Source organism: Corvus hawaiiensis, chromosome 1, assembly GCF_020740725.1.
Source record: "Corvus hawaiiensis isolate bCorHaw1 chromosome 1, bCorHaw1.pri.cur, whole genome shotgun sequence".
Lineage (NCBI taxonomy): Eukaryota > Metazoa > Chordata > Aves > Passeriformes > Corvidae > Corvus > Corvus hawaiiensis.
In genome coordinates, this window is record NC_063213.1 from 59,067,111 (window position 1) to 59,086,535 (window position 19,425).

General features: G+C 39.4%; 1 protein-coding gene across 3 annotated transcripts in view; it reads right to left on the reverse strand.

The window, feature by feature from the left end:
* NMT2 (N-myristoyltransferase 2) overlaps positions 1–19,425 on the reverse strand; it is a 35,104-nt gene that overhangs the window by 13,016 nt on the left and 2,663 nt on the right. For 2 of the 3 annotated variants that reach the window (XM_048306670.1, XM_048306679.1), the window contains exons 2-8: positions 13,371–13,506; positions 8,053–8,197; positions 3,119–3,237; positions 2,931–3,022; positions 2,708–2,824; positions 1,982–2,152; positions 748–856 (exon numbers count right to left, since the gene is read on the reverse strand). In XM_048306670.1, coding sequence (XP_048162627.1) covers positions 748–856; positions 1,982–2,152; positions 2,708–2,824; positions 2,931–3,022; positions 3,119–3,237; positions 8,053–8,197; positions 13,371–13,506 — 889 coding nt within the window. The remainder of the gene's footprint in view (positions 1–747; positions 857–1,981; positions 2,153–2,707; positions 2,825–2,930; positions 3,023–3,118; positions 3,238–8,052; positions 8,198–13,370; positions 13,507–19,425) is intronic. The other variant, XM_048306688.1, reaches the window with a different exon arrangement.

A 19,425-nucleotide genomic window follows, 5' to 3' on the forward strand; every position in this document is an offset into this window, starting at 1 on the left:
TACTAATTAGCATATCTATCAAAGATTCCCCAATGAGAGGCTCAAGTGAGCCCCCCTCCCCAAGGAACCCTCCCCTGGATGGTTCTATCTTGGTTTACAGAATGTGTTCTGGAGAGGACCTTGGGGTCTGGGGCACACTGATCCCTAGCTACGAAGCTTCTAAAATGTTTAGTCTCTTAGCTTGACAAACAAGAGTAAGAATGTAGGCAAAAAGCACTGGGAATACAGAAGTTGTAAAAAAGTATAACAGGGGTATAAAAGAAAAGGCAAAAATCTTCATGGCATCAACAGAACGGAAAAAAAATCTGAATTAGAGTGGAATCAACAATATGATTGTATTCAGCCAAGTTGCTGAATGACTTCTCTGAGAATTTTAAGACATGAACTGTTGATTTTCTGTTCCAGTAATCTCTTATCAGATTAAACATACCGAGAATAGTTCTATGCATCTTCAACTCAATCCCACATGTTTGTGAAGTCAAGCTTTCTGGATTTTTTTTTCCTTTGTTTGTTTAAGGATTTTAGGTCAAAATTTGTATTTTCTCCATAGAGATCCAGATTTCCAGCAATAGTCTCTTCTGTTCAGTATAGCCCTTAAGGTCTTTTTCATCAACCAGAGATTATTTTTTTTTAATGTCCTGCACGCACTGCCTTTACACAGAAAAGCCTGTGCTGTCAGAGACAGATGGAAGGTTATTTTGGGCCTCACAATAACTGTGGGGATTCTCTAGAAGTCATACTGCTTACATCAGGAAGTCTGTAGAGCTTCATTGTTCTTTGTAGAGTCATGTTTCTACTCAAATGTGAAAATTTCACCTCCACCAATTTTCTAGGATTTAGTGATCGATGCCAATACCTGGAAATAAAACAAAATAATGAATTTAAATAGTACTTTATGTGTCAGCGTTACCCGCATGCATTTCCCTGCTTTCTTGCTCACTCATTTTCTACTCGTCGAATTTGTTTCTAAGCAAGTCTGTACTACATCCATAAGAAGGCTGATTAACAAAAAAAATTAAGGAAAAGCTATATCCAAGCAATAGCTTTTTAAAAAGCCTGCTATCACAGTATTTTCAACCTCAGCAAATGCTTTTTGATACAGAGTAAATAAGCACAGGACTAAACATTTTAGTATTTGCCAGCCCTGAAACCTCACCACACACACACAGTAACATTTACTTTCTTGTGCAGACAGGACCCTCTGCTTATGTTTTTAAGCATTTTTTTAAGGAGCTCTCCCTGTCCTGGGAGGTCATTGTGCAACAGAGTATCCCTGGTTATTCCCATCATTCCTTACAGAAACTTACAGGATCTTTGGTGTTGAAAGGTACAAAACAATTTAAAATCAAAATGTACTCTGTCTTCCAGAAATCTAAACAACCAAACTAAAACTGCAGGAGCTGAACTTTTCCTAGTAGAAATAAAATCCATTCCAAGCAAATGAAATTGTATTTAACTGTAACTCTTCCCACATGGTAGTTTTCCTGTATTTATCAAATGCCAATAAAGTCCTCCTTTCTCCAAGAAAGATGACAGTATTTCAAAAGAAGCAAATCATACAGTTACCAGAAATGCTCTGCCATCTCTGGCAAGCAACCAGGTTAACAGGGAAGCGTCCCAGCAGGGACACAGGCCACTTGAAAAACACAGGTATACAATGTTGTCATTGCTAGAACGGCTTCTACCAGAAGGTCAACAGAAACATCTGTTAGTCTATTTAGTATGCTAAACAAACCACAAATTAAATTTTAGTCCGAGAAGCTGTTTTATCCAAGGCACTGGGAGGGAAGGGGGGAAAAAAAACCCACCACCACCAAAAACACCAACCCTGACAAACACTCAGGCCCTTCAGTTTAGTCAAGGCCACAACACTTAATACCATCGAATTTTATGCTTTTACTGTTTTTGGACAATTACATTAAATTTTCTTAAAAATAACTGTTATAAGAACCAATACTATTAAGAACATCACCTAGGTTACCTGCAAGTGGCCACAGGTTTGGGAAGTACCACTCCAGCAGTATAAACAGCCTGAAAAATTCCTTCCAAGTTTACTCTTCTGGTTATTTCCCGAATCAGTACAGGTGCCACCCGTTTAGATCTCAGTTTCTTATGGACACACAAAAAATTGATTTCTACCATTTTCTTCACACTATAAGGACATTAAATAGTAGAAAAATTAAAGAGACTTACATATTGCAAGCTTCCATTTGTGTAACTACAGTTTTCCATACTGTGAAAGAAGAATTTGAAGTAAAATAAACCGGCCTGTGACAAAGTACATCTGCAAAAAATACTCATCTATGATACTGCGAATGCAATGGCAAATTGTGCAATATGCAAGCTATGTCTAAGGGGTTTGCAAGAGTCCTTTTCCAGAGCCCTATCAAGACTTAACTGATTGCCTTACTTTAGACGCAGAATGGCATCCAAACAATGCTATGTGGTGTCATAATGCTTTATGTTTGTCAGTGTATGAACACCTGGCCAAGAAGTCCAGCTGATCAACTACAAATGCTTTCCAGCAGGGTCAGAATATTGTATGGCATTATCTGTATCACCCATCACTAAGAAAATTCCTTAAATAAATATTAGTGTTCTTCACCTCCTTCTCTTTTTTTAAGCTCTATATAGCAATGGATACCAGTTTAAGATTTGTTTTGTGGCATTACTCTTTTACAAATAAAAAAGTAATGGTGCATTTTACCTGTCATAAATACGAATATTTGCAGGGATGGCACTTATGAATCCTACCAGTTTTTTGTTTGAAGACACTCTAACCCCACAGTGCCATTGCGGTAACCAGCCCGGAGGACGTAATGCCCTAGAAGTGATGACAGAAATAATTACAAATTACTGCCTAAGAAGATGTAATAAAAACACTCTTCATTACACTCCAGCCAGAACAGAATGTGGAACTTGCTACTCACCACAGAAGAAATTCAGGTGAATAATCAAACCTAAACATGTTATCATCATCTTCTACGTAATTCTCATTTAACAGTGTGTATAATTCCTTCAGCTGAAAATACACACAGAAAAATCCAAAGACTTATCCACATATCAATCAGAATAAACTTGAATTATTTGAGATACATACAAAAATTGTTCTACTTACAACTTCAGCATTGCTAAGATCCAGTGTGTCCCACATAAAACCTTGTGGCAAAGAATATGGCTCTAGGCGGACATTGTCCTTATCTGGTTCAATTGCACCATGTGAAGTTATAACTTCATCTTTCGAGGGAGAAGGAGGAAAAAAAAAAAGCCAAAAAACCGTTACATTGCCAGCTTTCCTGATAGTTCTGTAAACTGCATTTAATTAGCATCATGCATTTTCTCATAATTATGTGAGTGGAACAAGATGCTTTAAAAAATGCTGAAAAAATAAACTAGTATTATTAGTTTATGCTACTCCTCATTCTCATAGACCACATTCAGACTTATGACTGTCTCATCATAATATTTATAGATATTCACAGAACCACTCTACCTCAACTGATATCCTGTATTTCATAACACAGGACAGCAACTTATAAGCACAAGCACAGCATTTAGCCAGCCATGAGATCCACAGCCTCATCAGGAGAAACATGTACTCACAGCTAACAAGCTATGGCGCAGATCCTGTTTACCACTGACTTGAACAGACCTGAACTGAACAGGATTACTCAGGAGCAGTGACATAGCAAAGCCAGGGCATTTAAGAGATACTGGTAGTATGAGAAATGTGTTCCTAAAATCCTACTTGAAGGCATGCTTTCTTCTCCCCTTACTTTACAGCTCCAGTCCTCAGTATACACTTAAAAACTGCAGCTGTTCCTCTTCTAAGGAGCAGCACCTACTAAATCATAGAATCATTGAGATTGGAAAAGACTTTTAAGATTAGTACAATCACTAGCCTTACACTGCCAAGCCCACCACTAAACCATGTTCCTAAGCATCATATCTATGTATCTTTTCAATACCTCCAGGGATGGTGACTCCACTACTTCCCTGGGGAGCCTCTTCCAATTCTCAACCATCCTTCAGTGAACAGATTTTTCCTAACATCCCATCTAAATCTCGTCTGGCACAACCTGAGGCCGTTTTCTCTTGTCCTTTCTCCTGTTAGCTGCCAGAAGAGGCTGACTCCCACCTCACCACAACCTCCTTTCAGGTAGCTGTACAGTGATAACGACTCCCCTGAGCCTCCTTTTCTCCAGGCTAAACAATCCCAGCTCCATCAGCCACTCATCAATCTTGTGTTCCAGAACCTTCACCAGGTTTGTTGCCCTTCTCTGGATTCAGTCCAGGACCTCAATGTCTTTCTTGCAGCATTGCCCTTTAAGTCAGTAACCAGGTAACACTGTAAGCACTTTGGACCTTCTGGTTTTCTCCCTGCATAACCTCAGCATCTTTGCAGTCCCCATGAGTTGCCTGCTGGTCCTTCAATAGCCATAAACTCTCATTTTCTTTCCTGAATTCCTCTGGTGGTGCATCTCCCCATCCATCCTCGGGCCTGCTCTATGATCTCAGGAGTTCCTGATAAGCCTTGACCAAACCAGTTGGGCAGTGAAATGTCCCTTGATGGTAACAGGAGCTGTTGCACAGTAAAGGTGGGAGCGACACTGACTGTATCAGGATCATCATTTGCCTGAACAAGGTGGGGAACAATGGATAATCAGTTATTTCCTAATAATCGGCTATTTCCTGACAGCCTTGGAACACCATTTGCCTGAACTGTAGCCTAAGTGAAATGTTACCACTGTTACTGGATGGGGTTTTTTGGCTTTTTTTTTTCAAAAAGCAGTTACCAATGTGGGTTATGGACATGATGGAAACTTACTGATGGCTAAAGCAAATCATCTTGCAATCCTATGAAGAGTGGTCCTAAGTGAGGCCCTTTACAGTGCCCTGATTGCAGTGGGCTGCACCAGCTCTTCCCTCTGAGAGGGATGTCTCTCAGAGCTTGCAAACCCTCAAGTTTGTGATAGTCTAAAGACTTGTCAAGGATGAGGCCTATGCTGACACCCCCCACTCCTCAAGGCTCAACCCTTGCCTGTGGAGAAATGCAAGGGACTCGATGTATGCCACTTAAGGGGAATTTTTAACAGGCACCTTTGAACACATAAGCATGTAAACATCTCTGTGCCTGCGTGCATGTTGTGAGTTGACTATAGTAGGAATGCCATTATCTAGAACCTATAATTAAGTCATATACTCGTATAATTGAGTCGTTACTCTTATAATTGTAGTAAATCCTATTGAACCACTTCATAAATGTTGAATTAATGATTAAGTACTGCTAAACTCTTTTGTACCCTTATATTTTTGCACCTGTATCCTTGGCACCCTGACTCTTCTGCATCCCCAGTTTCCATGTAAATCATTCTAACTTGTTGCTAATTCTAATTTCCTATGTGTGTTTCATCTATGCAGTAAGTAATAGAGAGAACTTTGCCTTTAAACTGTTGAGTTGCACTTCCACAAACTTATATTAAAACCTGCTTGTTGCCATTATCATTGATGGTGATTCTTTAGGTGGCCCAAACCACTCATTCACAACAGTTTGAGCCAAAGTTCTGCCAGGCTGGGCTCCTTCCCCATCGGCTCATCCTTTGGCACATGGGGACAACCTATTCCTACATCTTTTCTTTCTGAAAGCACTTCCAGCCCTCCTAGACATCTTTGCCCTTCAGGACTTCCCAAGGGACTCTGTCAACCAGTCTCCTAAAAAGATCAAAGTCATCCCTCCAGAAGCCCAAGGTGGCAGTTCTGCTGACCCCCTCCTTACTTCTCTGACAATCAAAAATTCTATCATTTCATGATCACTGGGCCCAAGACGGCCTCCAACCAGGACACCACCCACAAGTTCTCACTTTTCATGAACAACAGGTCTAGGAGAGCACCATCCCTAGTTGACTCACTCGTCAACTGCCAGGAATTTCCCTTCCACACACTCCAGGAACCTCTAAACTGTCTCTCCTCAGCTGTACCGTATTTCCAGCAGACACCTGGTACATTGAAGTCCCCATGAGAACAACAGCTAGTGACTGTGAGACTTCTGCCAGATGTTTAGAGAATATTTCACCTGCCTCTTCATCCTGGTTGGGAGGTCTAGAACTGACTCACACCATGGTATCTGCCCTGTTGGCCTTCCCCCTGATTCTTACCCATAAACACAACCGTATAGTCACCATCATCAAACTACACAGTGAAATGGTCCTTTGAGTGAATTTTTCCAAATAATGCTTAGTCCTGACGAATAGTTATGGCCTGCCATGCTGTTTGGAAGGTCATAATTATTAGCATCTTTAAGCAAACTCCGAAAAGAACCAACAGCCCAGATATTACTGCCACTATATGGCAGGCTTGGCATAACTAAAGGACCTATTGCTAACAATTTTAACTTGAACACAGGAGGATTCTGAAGTAAATTTAATGCAAAGATCCCAACAACATTTTCTTGAATTGACAGATCGTTTTTTCCACCTAAACACATAAAGCGTATCAACTAGCAATGACTTCCCAATCTGTTCATTCAGCAGATAAAGAAAAGCTGAAAAAAACATCTGCGGGATTAAGAAGAAATTCATAGACACTGTTGGACAAAACCTTGCTGACCAAATTCAACAAAGCATATTTCTACTGAACAACACTAACAAATAATTTTCTGAGCCACTCTATGGGCTTTTTTAGACTGGCAAGTGACAGACTCATCTCTATCTAAGTGATGTAAGATACATTGATTAGCCTGAACTGAACTCCTGGAACTACTATGCAGACACCTGAACTAGTTCTGAAAAAGCTTGATTATAGAGCATTTTTTGATTTACACATCAACTTATTTTGGCTAGGATCTTCCTCCACTTAGGCTGGATTGCTGTTGACATTACTACCATTACTTTATTTGGATAGAATTTGTATACAGAAAAGCCATGGCAGGTCAATTCAATCCAATCTGGGTGAAAATACAGGGACTCTGCTCTGGACTTCTCTATGCAAGAAAAGTCAGGAAGAAATGACATAATTGTGGGTTAAGCTTTAGCCACGGATTAATGTGAAATGCTGCCTGTGGAGAGAGAGTGAGCAGAGTTGCTCCTGTGCTTTAGACTTTACCTTATTTCTGCTTATTCTATACCAGTCTCCAGGGCAATGGAGAGAAACTTGCAGGACAGAACAATGCCAGCTACTGTCCTGAGAATGTTTTACTTGTGGGGCCCCCAAGTTATGTTCACACTGAAAAGCTACAACTGCTTAACTTGAAGATAATGAAAGCGAAAAAGAAGGTTCAGAAAGCAAAGCAAAACCCACAAGATGGTCAGCAACTACTTTCTCCAACAACGAGAAGATTTTAACCATGTTATCAGGGACCAGATCAATATAAAAAATAACTTGCCAAATTCATTACAAATTTAAAGGCAAGGAGAGATCACCTCATCATCTCACTTGGAATCAAGACCAGAAAACAATCTGAGAAAGCATGTCTTCAAGGTAATGTACATTGTGGAGGAGAACATGAACACATAGCAGAGAAAGAGTCTGTGTATCAGACAAGTACCATTATCCACTTAAAGCTGTATGAAAACAGTGCAACCATAGGTAGGAGAGTCATTATTTCTGTGATAGCAAATCCATCTATTGAAAAAAAATTTTAATGAAGTATAAATAAACTACCAAAACAAACAAACAAAAAACTTTACTCTTTGTCACCACTTAAGAGTTCTTCTCCTAAAGTGGAAAAGATTTCTATGTTCTATTCAAGATTTCAGACCTAAAATATACAAAAGAATGTTATTTCAATAGCAATTCCCATTTTTACAGACGTCATCAGAATGAGATTTATTATGAGATTTATTAACACTGTATCTTGTTGTATATTATCGGTAGGGAAGACAAGCACTTCCCTAGAAAACATCAAGAATTCCACATAAATGACACAAAAGACTAAGGATCCCTACCACACACAGTCCAACTTTATAACCGTTCTAGAGAACATGTCACAGAGCTGGCACACATTTCTTTAGTGATCATAAGACAGATCTTTCACACAGATCCAGTTAAACTTACTAAGTTTAGGTACAGGTTGCGTATCCCAAAACTGGTATTTACGTTTGGTAGCCTCATCAATATTCTTTGCTGGGCCTTGGCATGCAGAGAGCAGCTCCATCGCTCTCTGGATGTCTTGAAGCTTCTGCATTGGAATGGCTGGATTCTGCACACATAGACAAATAGAATAGGAAGCTTATTGAGTACATCTACTTTGTGAATAGTTGTACAAACGTTCATTTCTTTTACTGTTACCTATTCTTACATGTACTTTTCTCATCACGGCTAGTTTCGGTACAACGTTTGTAGACAGGAGGGTGGAAAAAAGTTAGGTGGGCAACAGGCAAGCAACTTCACAAAACAATTAACAGTTTTGAGTAGCATTTTCATTTAACCAAGAAACATCGACATTTTTAACACAAATATAGCAGCATTAAGGCAGAATACTGTACTGCAATAACAAATGCTTCTTATATTCCCTGTTCCCCTGGTAAAATACAACAAAATACCAAAAAAAGAGTCGGTTTAGGTATTTAACAATAAAGGTACCATTGGTACACATGGAGTTGTTTCAAGTTGCACTTTACACATACAGTATAAATATTTAAATTCTCTCTGGTTAAGCAGTACCTGAAGGTGCACTGATGTGCTACAAATACCTGGTTTTTAACCTTAGTTATACTGCCTTGTATTTGCTTGCAATAATTAGAGCAGATAACCCCTTTCTGCATCATACATGGAGGAGTTAACCATCTTGCTGCTAATGTCAACTGTGCCAACACTGATAACTAAAGACAATTTAAACTGAAGCAGACATACATAAAATAAACCCACTTTCCACTTAGAAGTCGAAAAATCTTTATAGAAAACTTATTTTAAAAGCATAAACCCAAGTGTTTCTACAATGATCTGTTAAACCCTCACTTTTGATCACTCTGAGTAAATGTAACAGAAATAAGAATTTTTCCTGCAAAGGACAGTACAGAAGAATAATGGTAACAGACCTCTGAATCTAAAGGGATTTTTCCCTCTCTCTTTTAAAATCTGTTTGTTTTTTTTTGTTATCTTCCTAATGGTAAGTCCTGTTCTGAGGCATACCAACAGCATGCTTGTGCTCAGGTTTCCCTAGACTGCAGTGCAATAATCCATCTGAAAGAATAGTCTCAAATGCACTGGAAAATTTTAAGCAATTCTGCACAGAGATTTCAAGCCAGACTTTTTTTTTTTTACTGAAGAGCGATGGATTACTATTTCCATATTTCACTTTCTTTCTAGGACTCATGTGTTGAAAAAACACCATAAAATAAATGTAATAATGATGATAAAGCTTAATTTGGGTGATCAGCCTCTGGTATCCTCTATCACAAAAGGAGTAAAACTCTGTGCCTGGAGCTCAAGCAGCCCATCATTTACTGTTTATAATAAACACTTTTATTATCTAAATTAATGAAAGAAAATGCCTAATATTTAAGTATTGCAAATTTCACCTGTAACTGTGCCTTAAACACCTGTCAACCAAGTAACTGTGAATTAACATATTTACACACTTTAGAGCTACACTGTTCCAGCCTAAAAAGCCTATCTTATTTCTAGATCAGGATAACAGAGACATAAATTATTAATGCCATTAGATAAATTCAGAAATCTCATCATGAGAGAACATAATGAAATCACACATAAATGTTTTAAAGTCTCTAATATGTCTTCTACATTAAAAAAGCAGAAAATCTAAAAAAAAAAAAGGTCCTAAGAAAGTCTTACTAGCAAAATAGTAAAGTAAGAAGTTAATGTTCTACTAAACAGACCATGGCTAGGGACATCAGGAGGAATACCCTTTAATTTCAAAACATTCAGAGATTGGCCTGACTAAGAAGTTTACTTTCAACACTTTCTGTTTTCCTTTAATAGAAAGCAAGGAAAACCTACACAGAACTTCATATAAATTAGAAAAACAAAAACCAGCTCTTTTGTTTAATTTCAATTTAGGGCAAATATCTCTTCATAGCACAAGATGGCCCTGTTGTGCAATGGGGCTGAGGTATAATACGGTATTTTTGTCTCAGTTTTGTTGATGACCTCAGGCCTTTGATGTTCCTGTGCACTGTAGCAGTCTGTGAGACTCCCATTAACCACAGCAGGAGAAAAAGTTAGGGACTGTTGAGTAAACTAATCATGCACAGGTCCCTGAAAACAGACCAAATGCATGTGAGGGTGCTGAGGGAACTGGCTTATGTTAGTGCAACTAACATCTATTAAGTTTAAAATAGCAACTAGTGGAAGTTTCCTATAAATGGATAAAAGGAAATGTCACACCCATTTTCAAGAATGCAAGGGAGAGGATTTTGAGGACTCAGGGGTCAATATTGTTTAATGATCTGGACTTGACAAAGAGCACTTTCTCTGCAAGTGCACAGATGATACCTAGCTGGGAAGAATGGTTGATATGCTGGACCACAGAGCAGCTATTCAAAGCTACTTTGACAAGCTGGGGGCTGAACATGAGCCAGCAGACTGCTGGCCAGCAACAGACAGCTGCATACTCAGTAGTACCAGTAAGACTGGCCAGGAAGTCTTCCCCTTTATCTGGCACCCCCGAGGTCACATCTTACCGTTTGGGGTTCTCCATCACAAGGAGAACATTGACAGAGTGTTGCAGGTTCACTGGAGGGCACCAAGATAAATGGGGGGCTGAAGCACATCACACACAAAGAGAAGATGAGAGACCTTGGTTTGTTCATCCTTAAGAAGAGGAGGTTGGGGGAGTAGGAGAAATCTTATTACTGCCTAATGGGAGGGCATAAAGAAGGCTGAACCAAATCTTTTCAGACAAGCACAATGATGGCACAAGAAACAAAGGAGACAAGTTGCAAACCAGTAAAATCCATTTAGATATAAAGAATTACTATTTTTTTAACCAAAACTGCAGTCAAACACTGGAATAAGTTACAGACAAAGATCGTGGAGTCTCCATCCTTGGAGACCTAGACTCTGATCTAGGCCTGAGCAAACTGGTCTAGCTGGATCTGCTCTAAGCAGGAGGTTGGTCAAAAAACCTTCACATGTCCCTTCCAATCTGTTATTCTGTAGCTAGACTGTGTAGGCCACTAGTGTCTACAATAATGACTGATAATATTGCAGATACAGCGAACTTTCTTTGTGGCAGTGTGGATAGTCTACATCACTGGAACTTGACACAGGGAGAGATGGAAGTCTTGTGAGACGGGCAGTGAAGTGTCCCCAAGGTCACAGTAAGGATACAATGGTAACAAGCATTTATTGCTATGATTACACTCACACCAGTGTTCAAAAGGTCTACTATCACTACTATCACATATAAGGAAGGCAGAAGCCAAGGAGACTCACCGTTCTGCTTTACTCATCTCCAGACTGGTACATGCGTTTACAAACTCATGTGACATCAAAATCCTTTTTCAAAATCATTTTCAATGAGTTCAGGGGCCCCACTGAGTTCTACCTGATGATCCTGCATATATATATTCTCTTAAAGGTAAGGTGTACAGTGTCATTCTCCTCTGAAATATGCTCTTTTCAACCAAGAGCAAGCAAATGCTAAAAGCCTGTTACCTACAATAAATTTTACATAGCACAAGGAATACAAAATCCAAATATTACTTGAGTGGCAGACAAAATAAGTATATTTTTCCACACTGATCCAGATCAGCAGTCTAAGATGCTTTAAAAAAATCTAAAACAGAATAGTCATCTAAGATAGACCCGCAAAACAGCAGAGAAGGCAAAATAACTCCCCAGTCAATGCTGATGCATTTGTGGCTAGAGGAAAGTGGAAGCCATATAAGAAGAGTAAAGTGGTTTAGCTGCCTAGAGCTTGAAAGAAAGACTTCTATAAGAACTTTTTTCTTATGCCAATAAAATAGAAAATTTTATAACATTGCTAACAGACTGACTAAACTTCTTGTGTCAGTAAAATAATCATGAACAGTGCCGCTCCAAGTATACAACTTAGAACAAGGATCGGCTTCCACATTCGCTCAACACATCACATCAGAGAAATGGTGTGCAAGACTACAAGGTGCAGGACTAAAATCTTGCACATGAAAACAAAAAAACCATGAAGCAGCTTCCTCAGTTAGATGCAACATATGGAACAGTAAGCTTGGTCAGCAGAAAATCAAGGAACTCACAGGATACCACAGCAATTAACTATGCCTTTATGTTAACATGAAAATTTACCTCATGCCAGTTGTAAGAGTGTGAAGTTCCTTGCATTTGCAGTCTTCCTGTATTACCAGTTCATGACACGTGTTTTACACAAAGGCGGTATCAAAAACATGTGGCAAAGAAGTACTCAAGATCTCTCTATATATTATAAAGTGTCCCCTGTGCCAAATGTGCCCATTCAAAGCAATCAGGGTAACACAGAGAAGATCTAAAGGGACAACACAAAAATCTATCACTATGCTAATGAGCCAGAACACAACTTTTTTCCCCCTAAAATTAGTTGGTGGCCCCAATGTACTTGACAAATCTTACAGGATGAAGATTACTGTTGGTACAATGGTGTAAAATTCTCCGCAGTAATCTGATAAAGCAAATATAACTACCTCAATATGCTCAATGGTCCACAGACTTAAGTTTTACAAACTTTAGTTCTCGGACTCAGATTTTTCTTGAGATAAAAGCTGTATGCTGAAAAGCCACCACAACACGTTATTCACTGCTCATTCAGAACATGATAGACTAATGCACACACACAATGCTATTTTATCATAAAATCCACAAGGACTGTATGTTCCCTCAAGTAATTCTGCTTTCTTAATTATAGTGGAGGCCTTTCCAAGCAAAAGAAGTTTCTTCAGCCTGTATCTTCATGTTTGAGATTACTGCATTGCTGCTTACTTGCCCCAAAGAGACTGCTTAGCACAGCAGGCCCACCTTCCCTCCTGCTGCTGCTGCTGAGAGAGCTTTATGCTGCACAAGTGACCAAAACTGCACTAAGCCAAGTTAGATGGTGGCTAAAAACTAAAGGCCATTCATCAAATACAAAATCTATTTAAAAGCATTACCACCGCAGATTATGATTCCGTGCAATGAGGCTGTCACTAGCCCGAGTTCTAACTGCTCAAAGAGAAAGACAAAACAACTCCTCCCCTGCCTTTCTCACAGTACACCACCGTGGTGGTGACAACAGCTCTGAAAACACCAGGTCCTGCCTTGCTTCTGTCTGATCAGGACAGGAACCATTTGCTTAATTTTCACACACTAAGGCAGAACTACCAACTTGCTTTTACAACAAGCGACACGCAAATTAAAATTAAATTAGAAAGCAAGCACAAATTAAAACAGAACCAGGCTCTCACTTTTGAAGGCTGTTGAATTTTAATCTCCTGGGAGTCAGATGCAGAATCTGATTTGGTGCCTCCAGAATTTGGTTTCTCCTTTTTTCTCTTCTGCTTCTTTTTCTTCTTCTTCGCTCCCAAATCCCCTCCAGGACTTCTGCCAGAGATTCAAAGAATGTGCAATGAGAAAAATCAATACCACTGAGTCTAAAATTTTTAAAAAGTTAAATATGGAAAACCCAGCAATTTGATATGAAAAATCTAACAGTAATTTGAACGTGAAAAAAAGGCAGCGGAAAGAAAGGAAGGAAGGGGGAAACTGAGAGCATTGATGAAAAACTTCCTTCAAGTGCTGTCTAATTTGTTTTATACTCTGACACCAGCACAACCAGGCATTTTGACATACTCATGTCAAATTGTGACACTACATAGGAGCCAGCTCTTCTTCAGACTATTACCCAGCACAAACACAAAACAACCAAATTCAACAGTTTGGAGGAACACAGGAAAGTGTGGGAACTGAGGAAAGTAACCTCCTTGGAAACTCAGTAACTACTAGTGGCCCAATACTTTTCCCCCTTCATGCTGAACCATGAGGCACATCTGAATTTGAGAAGAATCCAGGTGAAAACATTCTGTTTTCAGGAAATCTTGTTTGTAACTTAAGTGGCAATGAAAGTCTTGCTGAAATCCCAGTAAGAGACAACATAAAACTAACCAAATATTTGTGCTTTGAAACAATAAGCACAAAGGGGTTAACTTTAATTAAAAAGCCCCAACAACAAAGTAAACATTGCACTTGCAGATTCTGATATATTTTTACTATTGATAATATAAGTTCTTTCTTCTTAAAGGAGATTTAACAAATAATTGAGATATAGAAACAAGATTAGATGAGAATTTGCAAAGTGTGGGTGGGATGTGTTGGCAACTCTCAGACAGAAGAAAAATACGGAGGCAATGAGTCAGTTAACACTAAATTGTCTTCAAGAGGCTAATCCCTCAGCAAAACCATATGCAAATAATGGAACTGAAGACAGATATCTAGAGTTTGGAGGGCTTGGGTGTTCTTCACTGGAAAAGAAAAAAGTCAGTGCAACAAACAATTGTTTCTTTTAATCCTGGAGGGGGGAAAACCCCAGTTATCATACTGACAAACAAAAAGAAAGAAAACTCAGAAGAACATAACTAAAGTTATTAAGATCAACACATTTGCAAGGAGCATATTATTTGCTGTAACGCGCTCACTTTCAAGATTATGATGACAAGTCTTAGCACCTATACCTTGTCTGAGCTGATGGTGTCAAGAAAACACCCTCCCTCCAGCTGGGAGGCCCAAAGTCTGCTATTAACCAAACAATGCAACTAAGCAAAGACTGATTTTTGTCAGATCATTACTGGACTTTAGAATAGTCTGTAGGGAAAGATCAATCTCAAGAAGCCCTTAACATTCAAAGTTACACTGGGTAACACTCCCAGAAAGAGAGAGTTGTAAATGTCGCAGCCTCTAGAACAAGACCAAGTTCTTACTCAATGGACAGCAGTAGAGAGACCAAACACACTGGAGAGATAAAAGAGTTTGATTTACTAGAAGGCTGCAGAAACAAAAGATGGACTTGAGTAAGTGACACAGGGAGAAAACCGTTTGTTGCAGAATAAGCATATTGCCTTACCACCTACATGATCCACAATGAATCACAATTTCATTGAATCATAGCACTTAGGTTGGAAAACACCTTTAAGATCATTGAGCCCACCATTAACCCAAGTTCCCCTCCAAACCATACCCCTCAGTGCCACATCTACACACGTCTTTTCAATACCCCCAAGGATGGTGACTCAGCCACTTCCCTGGGGAGCCTTTACCAATGTTCAACAACCCCTTCAGTGAAGATATTTTTCATCATATTCCATCTAAATCTCCCCTGGTGCAAGTTGAGGCCATTTTCTCCAGTCCTGTCACTTTTTACCTGGGAGAAGAGGCTGACCCTCACCCGGCTACAACCTCCTTTCAGGTAGTTGTAGAGAGCAATGAGGCCCCCCTGAACCTCCTTTTCTCCAGGTTAAACCACCCCAGTTCCCTCAGCCGTTCCTCACAGGGCTTACTCTTCAGCCCCTTTACCAGCCTTACAACCCTTCTCTGGACATGCTCCAGCACCAGTTTTGAGGGCAGTGAAAGGGTCAAAACTGAACCCAGGATATACCAGTCCAAGTACAAGGGTACGATCACTGTCCTGGTCCTGCTGGCCACACTCTGTCTCATACACGCCAGGATGCCATTGGCCTTCTTGGTCACCTGGGCACAGTACTGACTCTCCAATTAAGATAATAAAATTTACATCTATCTGAAGGCCTGTATACCAAGCTGACATTTTGCACAGAATTTAAACCCAGAACAGACCCAAAAGCCTGGCAAGAGGTTATAAATACAAAAGAGTAAAACCACACACATGTATACAAGACCTAGGACTTCACCACCTCTATCTGGCAAAATTGAGATAAAAATATTAGGGAAAGTGATTTAATCTTTGCTCAGTTCATTTAATGAGGTATTTTTTTACTTTCTGCAACTGTCCACAAATTTGTCTTTCCCTCTAACACCTCACATAAAACAAACAAATGATGCCACCATGTCCCTGAACTGGCTCCCAAGGGCTTCCGTGTTGAACATCAGGCTATTCAGAGTTCCAGCAAACCCTGTTCCTGAACAGACACCCTCAGCAGGCACTGAGTCCCGAGCTGCAGCAGTGCAGTTCACTTGTCTTCTTGTCTTTCAGGAGGATCTGGCATCACATACACCACAGGGCAATTTTGCTCACTAGGATTACTTGAGGGTCAATGTTTACTTAGTTTGGTGAAATAATGAACAATTGCACTAAGAAAAAAGTTTGGCAGCTATGGAGAAAAATCAGCTTTGCCAAGATTTACTAATGTTATCCCCAGTCAAATCATACTTCTACCAGGACAATCTTAGTTTGTTCTTTGACCAATTCAAGACCTTTTTTATATAGAAATGCATATTCTTCAACTGGGAAAGAAGGAAGACAGAAGTGAATTGCTGTAAAATATATGTGGCGTTTAAAACTACACTACTTGGCTTTTAATTTTTTTTTTTTTAATCTTCCAAAATCCCAGTCCTTAGTTTATGACCTTCAGGTTTAAATCTTTCACACTGGCCATTGCAAAATAAATACCGGTATCTTTTTCTGACAGGTTATCCAGGGATCATTCCAAGCAGTTATTTATGCACTGTCTCCTGCTTGGGTCAGTTTATTTTTTACTGTTACAGTCCACACAATGTAAAAAGAGGATTTAAATAGAGTTCTACTCATCCTACTATTTAGGCACGCTTGCAACCCAGATATTTGGCAGCAGGCAGTGCACAGGAACTTCTACTCAGTAAACAGGTTTGTCCAACACAAGTTAGAACCAGAGATATCAAGCAAATTAGGGCAGAAGCAAAACCAAAACATCTCAGGATTTTTTGTCCTTTTCACACTCTGCCTTGAAAAGAACTGAAAGGCTCTAAAACTGGGAGTGAGAATGGCTTGGAAGGGAGGAACTTCATTGCTCAACTTGTAGTAATTGCACTGGACTTCACAAAGGATATGCAAAGGTAACAAGATTAAAACCAAAGGCTCCTATTAAAAGCTTCTCTCTGACATGTGCTGCCTAAGATCTGAGTTCTCCTCTGTCTGGTCAAATACACCTATATGATGACACTCAGAAGCTGGGAAAAAAAAAAGTTTCCCATTTAAGAGTGAAATCTCTTTTTCCAAACTAGCCTGCTAGTGTAAAGTGACACAACTCTGAGCACAGGTCCCACGTGGGAAGCAGAAAAACAATACAGAACTCAGGGTGCTGCCACGTAAAGTTGGCAGGTCAGGAAACACGACCTTTTCATGCATCAGACAACACATCTGCCCCAGTCCAGCCTGCCACATAAACCACAGCAGAATATACCAAGAAAACCATTCAGTGTTAGACTTGGGGAAGATTTTGACTGTGTCAGTCTAGGAGACGTGCTTATACCACGAGAACTTTATTGACAGGAGGGCAAGTCTATACACAGAGGTTCAACTATATGTAAGTACAGGCACAGTCTAAGATATTTTTAACTGCACCTACAATGACAATTTTGTCAGTCTGATGAATAAGAAAAAGGTGAGGCCAGCATAAAAGTGACATGCAAATCAAAATTCAGTTGAGGCAAAAGAAGGGTCAAAAGACCTTATTCTGCCCCAGACAGACTTAACCTTGCCCCAGAAACAGGCTGTGGATAGGACTCCGAGATAGACACTTAGGCCTACAGTTTTATGATTTTGCCTGCAAGTCACAAATGCAAGCCCATGATCCCACCCACATACCTTTCCACTTATGTACACACATCTGGTGTTTTGCATAGATGTGGAAAAAAAACCCTTTTGCTTTTCCCTGCATGTGGTGGTGTTTTGGTTGGGTTGGGTTTTTTTAAACTGAAAAATGGGAATACTTACTGCATTTGGGGAGAAGTGTGGAAAAGGTGGAGAAACTTACTTTATGAGGCTCAGAGCAAATCCATGAAAAGCTGAGATGGAAAAATCAGGAGGAGCGTGACAATTAACCTGTTCAAGTGGTCAAACTGTTTTGGCTCCCTTGGTTTGAGATTATCTTTCTCGCTAATTGTCATTTTAATTTCCTGTTTGAATACTAAATTCGGCTTTAGCAGAAACAGCCTTTTGTAATATCAACATCTGTTTTAAGTTACATGGAATGGTAATCTTAAGTTAGCGATTTCTCAAATTTAAAACCAAACATATACGTCAGATGTTTATTTTTAAACTGCAATGGCCTGTGTGGGGTTCTTGCCTTCACAGTACTTCTCTCTCTGTGAGTGAGGCTGCAAAGCTACATTTCTGAAGACGTTACACAGATCTTTTTGATCACAAAAATCAGGTCTCATGTATATGGACAAAACCTCAAAAAATTTCAAAGCAGTATTATTTATACTGGGGCTGTCCTCGATTCATAAAGAAAATGGAGGTTTAGGTGCAAAAGGCTTTCTCATTGCTGTGTAAAACTACCACCACTCCAAGACAATACAGAAAGGTCCTGACCAGAAGGGTCCATGCCCTTCAAATTCCACTTACTAACAAACTACCATTACAAAGCATCTCTCTGCATGAAGATTTAATTTGTATACATTTCGATACTTAAAAATGCAAGGTTTTTAGCAAGAAAACCTAGCAGCAATAGGTTAATACCTTAAACGCTAACCCAAGCAGTATTCCCCAGATCTCCATGTTTCCTCTGCCTCCCCCTTCAAGTCTGTACTCCAAGATGTAAAACTCACCTGCTAAAACCAAGCACTGCTTCCACTACCTTAAAAATATTTCTTTTTTAAATCTAAAAGTAGTATTCATTATAAAGTTGGCCTTTTTTAACAATAATCACGGGGTATACTACTAAAACATTCAAAGCAAATAATTTGTGCGGGCTGGAGGAGTTGTTTAAAGGTCATACCTTTTTCTCATCTGTTTACTAAATGTTTTGTGCCCAAGGCCTTTCTGGAAATGAGCATAAGGAGCTATTTAGAATGAACTGAGACACCTTATAAGGCTGGGCTTAGCAGGGTGGATCCAGGTGCAACAAATACATTTTTTCTACATACACACTAAAAAAGATATTTTGTAAACCACACTTTATTACAATACAGAACAAATACAGCATAATGCATCCAGCAGGAACAAACTACAGAATAGGAAAACAGTAATGAGTCACACAACATACATAATCCTGCATCTAAAAAACAGGAACAGAATCAGAGGACAAAGACATTTGCACAGTTGAGAGCTATAAAATGGTTATTTTCTGCTGCACTCATTCAATGCTCAGGCACATCAAAAACATGCAAATTAAAAGAAAACAACCCAACAACAAAAAAGCCATATATATATATAAAATACATGTTTTCGTGTGGGCAGTATTCTAAGGACCTATTTTCAAATGTCAAGAAACATCTTGAAAGTAACTTAATTTACATGGCACTCCAATAGAGACTGACACACAATATTCTGTCTCCTTCTAAAAAAGTGCA